The sequence below is a fragment of the Arachis stenosperma genome, chromosome 9 (assembly GCF_014773155.1).
Source record: "Arachis stenosperma cultivar V10309 chromosome 9, arast.V10309.gnm1.PFL2, whole genome shotgun sequence".
NCBI classification, from domain to species: Eukaryota; Viridiplantae; Streptophyta; class Magnoliopsida; order Fabales; family Fabaceae; genus Arachis; species Arachis stenosperma.
Window position 1 is genome coordinate 128,788,177 of NC_080385.1, and position 6,628 is coordinate 128,794,804.

General features: G+C 35.0%; 1 protein-coding gene across 1 annotated transcript; it reads left to right on the plus strand.

The window, feature by feature from the left end:
- Positions 1-451: 451 nt before the first annotated feature.
- LOC130947923 (protein SIEVE ELEMENT OCCLUSION B-like) lies at positions 452-4,304 on the plus strand. The gene is made up of 8 exons (XM_057876635.1): positions 452-848; positions 945-1,031; positions 1,363-1,784; positions 1,903-2,000; positions 2,216-2,358; positions 2,478-2,927; positions 3,363-3,535; positions 3,709-4,304. Exons 1-8 carry the CDS (start codon positions 543-545, stop codon positions 3,743-3,745), a joined length of 1,716 nt encoding a protein of 571 aa, XP_057732618.1. The 5' UTR covers positions 452-542; the 3' UTR covers positions 3,746-4,304.
- Positions 4,305-6,628: the final 2,324 nt, after the last annotated feature.

Sequence of the window (6,628 nt, forward strand, 5' to 3'; positions counted from 1 at the left end):
TTATTATATATTTTTTGTTAACAGTTTATTATCAATATTTAAAAATATAGACTAAAAACATGTTAATGAATTACTATAATAAAAAAATTAGGCTAATAATTAAAAATACTAACAAAATATAATAAATTCTGCTTACCTTTAAACTTTTCTCACTTAAAAATAAACAATTGATCATAGATGAGTACATTTCATACCAAAGTAGACTTCAAATTCCAACCTCTTAATTAAAAACATCAAGTGATAAGATGCTGGCCGACAACCAATTAGTTAGAGTAATCGATTAATGCTAGGTTTTTTAACTGGGTCTGCGAGTGTGAACACGGAACACTTGTCATTAATTATATATTAAGACCCTACAAATTAAAGAAAATTAAAAGAGTGAGTAAAAGTGTGACCCCTTGAGAATTATAAATAGGGATAAGGTATGCAGCTAGCAGAGGCACACCAAAACCGCACCAGTAGCAGAAGAGTTGGTTTTTTCTGGTTCTTTAATTAATCTGAGAGCGCTAAGTAACTCTTGTTCTCTTTTGAGTTTTGTGATAATGTCAAACACAATCGGAAGCCCTCAATTCCCTGGAATAATGGTGAAGCCAGGAGAGTCTCGTCCAGGAGTTCCACTCACCTCTTATCCACTCACCTCTCATCCTGCAATTATTCCAGACCTCCCAGCCGATTCTGCTCCTCCAATATCGCCGCTGAACCCATTCAATGTGCCTAATGATAATTTGATCTCTTTCAACATCAGCCCCCTCCATAACCCTCAAGCAATCAACCATGATGTCGATTCTCTTTTCAATGTTCTGTCTGACATTGTTATTAGCACCTCAACCATTTCTCTTGACTTCCAGGTCCTCATAACTAACTAACTATTATAACATTGTACTGCATTTTAATGTGACTATATTTATATTATTGTTTATTTCTGAATATTATTATTATTTCAGCAAGTGACCCTCGATGTTGGGCAAAACAAGGTTCCTCAAGTTGCTCTCCAGCCAGCTTGCAACCTTCTCTGCGAGATTGCTTGCAAGGTCAACTCATTAATTACCTACTTTTAATTTACAATAACTTAGCTCATTGTATGGTGCCAATCAAAATTATTACATATTTTAGATGGTTGATTATAATCATATGGTGAATTTAAGTATGCTTATATTTATAGTGAATCAGAGGTTATAAAGCGTTATTAAAATTAAAATTATATTTTTATAAATATCATAACTACCATAATCACCATAATATATACATATAATATTTTTTAAAAAATGTTATTTTAATTTTAAAAATATCTTTTAAAATGTTATGGCCACCGTAACTAGCTTAGTATACAGATACTAGAATGACATTGGATAATTATTACAGATGACATGCCACTCGTTCGACAAATCAAATGTGCACAAGTCAGTGGTGGAAGTTCTTGAGAAGCTGAGTAGCTACGCATGGGATGCTAAAGCAGTGATAGCATTCTCTGCTTTTGCTTTGAACTATGTAAAGCCATTGCGACTGACAGTGGCACAGGAAGCGAGCCAGAAGCAGAACGCGCTTGAGCTGCATCTGTTCACGCTTGCAACAGAGGGGATTCTACCCGCTCAATCGGTTTCAAATGTTACAAACAATTTGGTTAAAATTACACTGGAACTCATAAAGGGGATCATCACATTGGAGAAGCTCTTTGCAAACATATCATCATGCATTCTAAAGCATTTTCCAACTCTCTGCAACGATTCTCGTGCTCTTTACGCTTATTGGGCAATTTTCTCCCTTTTTGTTTGTGCTAATCAAACGTATGTCCGAATTTTAACATCCGAGATGCTCTCTCATTATATATTTTATATTGGTTAAAATGAAATCTATATTACCACAATTAAACTTCTACTTGCATATGTTGGATTGATTCATCAGGGGGTGGGAGGAGATCCAGTATTCTTGGATTCTTCAGAAACTCAATGATATTCTGGATCAATTGAAAAGTTATTTGCAGGAAATCAGAATCCAACAAGGTTACGTTATCTTCACACATACTATATAAACAAATAAATGCCACTAGTACAACTTTTACACTCTAGTATTTGATTAGTAACTCGGGCAAAAATTAATTAAGAAATTTAACATTTATTTTTTAAATTATAAAAATACAAAAATTAAATTTAAATACTTCGTCGTTATTTAAATCTATACTTACTAACTCAAAGGTTTATCTTCTATTCTATTGCAGTGCAATGGCAACATCTAATTCGGTGTACAGAGGTCTTACAAAAACCTTCATCAGTAGGAATTTGGCAACTCCTCAAAGCTCTAATCTATCCCAACAACTTTGATAAACCTGTTAATATATTTGCCAACGGTACCAATGAACTGGTAATTAGTGCAAAAGTAATAATAAAATTTCAACACCATGACATGCCGTGTGTTATATATAGATTTGCAAATTTATGTTTCTCTCGTTTCTAATTGTAATTTGGTTCGTCAATGGACAGCTTACCCTGGATGGAACAGAGAACTTGTTTTTATTCATTTCTGGTCTTGAGATTGACCATGAGATAACGTCTCTAACATCGATTCACGGATACAAGAAGGGTAAGATTGTGTGGGTACCTGTTGTGAGAGATTGGACCCTTGAAATCAAGGAAAAGTTTAAGAATTTGAAGTCTAGGATGCTTTCATGGTATGTGGTGGAATATTACTCACTCATAGAAGGTTACCAAGCATTGCAACAAGTGTGGAATTACCGAGGTGAACCTATTGTGGTGGTGCTTGATGCTTCTGCAAATATTTTGAACCTCAACGCACTGGACGCGATCACTCTGTGGGGCACAGAAGCCTTCCCATTCGATCCTGTTACCATCTCAATTGTTGTTTCTAAACCATGGAATTGGTTTTGGTCCGCAGTATTTAAAATTTTTCGTCCTATTCAAACATGGGTCACGGTAAGAACTACTACTTTTCAATCCTTGCTACTTTTATTTGCGTAGAGTATGTACATATCATTGACACATGAGAACACTACAAATATGCTCATGTAATCCACTTTCTTCTATATTTTTAAAAGAACAATAATTTTATTAATCATCAATAATAATAATAATAATCCGATGAAGAATACTAGGGAATTAACACTATAGTGTTAGCTAACATTATAGTAAGTTGTCAAACGAGTTTAGTATAAAGTTCACTAAAAATAAACTTTTGTTGCTTGGTTTTAAATTTCAGATGTTATTTTTAATTGAGTTTTAAATACTTTTATTTTTAAGAGTTTTAGATAATTTTTTTCGTATATTAAATGTTGGCTGTAATGTTAGCTGTACAATATTAGTTATGGAGACTTTCTCTTGTCTAATATTCTTTATATTCACGCGAGTCAGAGCGAAGAGCACTACGTCTTTTTCTACGGAGGAACAAGCGAATGGACTAAACAGTTTGGTGATCATCTTGATGGTATAAAAATGCGCCTGGAAGGAACAAACACAAACATTCAACAATGTAACCTTACATTAATTGAGCAAAACCTTCAAACCTACTTTTGGCATAGCATCAGGTACTCACTCCTCACTCAGCATCACTCAAAATGTTGAAACCATCAACATGAACTTGTCCAACATTCAAATGCTTCTCTCCATGAACACTCTGAACTTCGGATGGGCCATCGTGACCAACGGCCAGAATATAATCTTAACTGGGTACAATAATGTGATAATGGATGTGCTCCAGGGCTTCGAATACTGGCAACCCAATATATCGGCGTTAGGCAGCTTTGGCACCGCTATCTACAATTATTACTATGTCCAACTCGCCAAGCAAGCGCTTCGGCCTTGTATAAAGTTCCGATTGGATAACATTCCTTCTAGTGGGCTGATCCGATATACGTGCCCCGAACCGACATGCCACAGCAATATGCATATCGAATCTGTGACCTTCAAGTGCTGCCATGGGAATATAGGTACTGATGATGTTGATAATGCTTTTCCGTTGGAAAATGGTAAAGGACCAGCAATGATACCCCCATCCGCCATCAAACCTCTTGGTCCTCTGATTGTGACCGAGTATCCTCGTTGATCGCTTCTTTAACCTTAACATCATCAAGTTTAAAATTCAGCTGGCTTTGCTTTCATTTAGCATTGAATAAAATAGATTATATATCTATCATCATTAATTATGCATGCTTTTGAGATTTAAAGTTTATGTAAGTCTGTGTTAGCTAGTGACACGCTATGCCTTGTGCCATAGCTTGTTGCGTACCACACTATTTGTATTCTCTTGTCTCTGTAATTTGGATTCAGTCAAATAAAATAAAGCTGTTGGGCTTGTTCACAGTTAAAGTCTTTGCTAGGTCATTTTTTTCTTTTTACAGATAAAACATTTTCATTTATAAACAGTGTCACTTCCTCCCTCATACACCCACGAAAATGCCGAACTAACACTGCTCCTCCCTTCCTAGTTGTGTCCTTTCCTGTGGAGTTTACTTGAATTTCTTTTAAGTTTAATTTTAAGGTGTTGAGTATTGACAACGTAAAATATTTGGTACCATCATCTAATCATGCACACCAAAAATCAGCACTACATATTTTTATTTAAGTACATGTATTTTTAATTTATTTTTAATATATATTTTATATAAATAACTGATTTTTTTATATATACATACTCATTTAAATAAGTTTATAAATAATGTATAAAACTCTTTTAACACATATAAAAGTTAAATTGTCAATTGAAATTCAAAAATTCTCTATTTAAAATAGCAACCCTCGTATTTGGTGAAATATTTTAACTAGAATTTTTGTTGGTTTTATAATTTTTCACATTTATGTGTAGTTGCAAACTTGTAATTTGAGAGTTAACGTTATATTTTGAATAAGTAGTTCCCATATCATTACAACATTTTTGAACTATTGCAACATGTAGTACAAACAACACTTAAAAAATGTTGTCTATAATAATCAAAAACAACTTTTAAAATTTATTGCAAAAGAATAAGGCTATTGTAACTCTTTATTAACTAACGTGTCATAAGCGTTCTCTTTGATCAATTAGAAAACATGTAAAAAGCGTTACTTTAGTAAATTAATCAAGCAACGCTTATGGTCTTCATATATTACCCTTTACGAGGGATGCTTTTAATTTTTTAATAGACTTCTCGTTATAATCGTTGCCTAAAATAATTCAATATTTTCTTTTAAAATTTTACGCTTCCCTCTAAATATTTTAAGCAGCACACATTCATCACCTGGTTCATTCCTGTTACAAAATCGTGATACTCTTCCTTCTTCTTCTCTGTTGTCCTTGTGGTTGTTTTCTCTTTTTGTTGCTGCTGTTATTACTGTGGTTTGAGGAGCGAAATTCGATCTCATATGCTTTGTTCATGTTGTCGCTCGCTTCGATTTACCTCATTTGTTACCGAATTCAGTGATTTCTTCACCGCCGTTAGGGATCGAGCCTTCGAGTTTGTCCTGGAAGGTTCTTTCGAGTGGATGCGCCAGCTCCATGGAGGCTTGCTTGGGCGGCGCGTGTGAGTTTCATGGTTGATTGCGGAGGCGCGTTGGTCTCCGATCTCTCCCAGACGAACGCTTGGACGGCATTCAGAATCAAAATCATGAATAACCTAAATCCCTAACCCCAACCCTAACACAATTTCCCCAATTTCACAACACTGATGTGCGCATTCTGCGTTTCTCTCTGCTTTGCCGAGTTCTGCTCTACTCCGCCGTGTTCTTCTGCTCTGCTGTGTTCTTCTCCTCGCATCGAGTTCTGCTTTGCTCCACCATGTTCTTCTGCTCGCACCGAGGTTTGCTCTGCTCCACTATATTCTTTTGCTCGTACCTTGTTCTTCGTTCTCTCGCACTGAGTTCTGCTCTACTCCTCCGTATTCTAAATTGGGAGAAGTAGCTACTTATGCAAAAATAGTGAGAAATATGACCTTGTTTTTCTTTTCCTTAATGTTTCAGAAATTTCATGTAACTCAATTAGATTACAGTAAGCTAAGGCCATCTGCAGATAAATGTGAGGTATGTTCCTTTTTTCTTTAAATATGTCATTTAATTTTAAGTTTAAGAAATTGGAGAATAAACTCTCAGTTGCTGCTATTTTACAGGCAGAGTTGTTAAGCAAGAAATATGAGGAGAAGTACAAACATTGTAGCGGAAATAGCATCCAAATTGATTGTTGAAGAAGCTAAATTTCGTGATATACAGGTAATTAGAAATTTGCATTATTATTTGGCAAATAGTAAAAGGATTTTAGGGAAGAATGAATTGTTATTAGCCTTGCTTAATGGATGTAAAGGTAATTATAAAGGTAAGAAGAATGAGATTTTGCAGCGGGAAAGGAGAGAAGAAAAGGATTTTTCTGTGGTCTGAGGTTCTTCTTGTGAGGATTTTGCTCCTACTTAATGGGTCTACTTAAAGAGCTTTTGTTTTTAGTAATTGACTGTGTGGGATTGGCTTGGTTTTTTCTAGTTTTGAAATTTTGCTGAAAATGAAGCTTTCTTCAGCTAATTTTTGTCCTCCACCCCCAGAAGGTATGTTATGTATACACTCTTGTTTGCATATTCTTCCTTGTTCATCTCCCTTTCTATTCTCCACTGTTTTGGAGTTAGTTATTGTTGCGTATCAGTGTTAAGGGGGTGAAAATG

Excerpts from the sequence above, each read along its gene's own strand:
- LOC130947923 (XM_057876635.1), top strand. The coding sequence starts at position 543 with ATGTCAAACACAATCGGAAGCCCTCAATTCCCTGGAATAATGGTGAAG. Across the intron at positions 2,928-3,362 it reads CTATTCAAACATGGGTCACG|AGCGAAGAGCACTACGTCTT; the intron begins GTAAGAACTACT and ends CACGCGAGTCAG. Across the intron at positions 3,536-3,708 it reads TACTTTTGGCATAGCATCAG|GGCTTCGAATACTGGCAACC; the intron begins GTACTCACTCCT and ends GATGTGCTCCAG.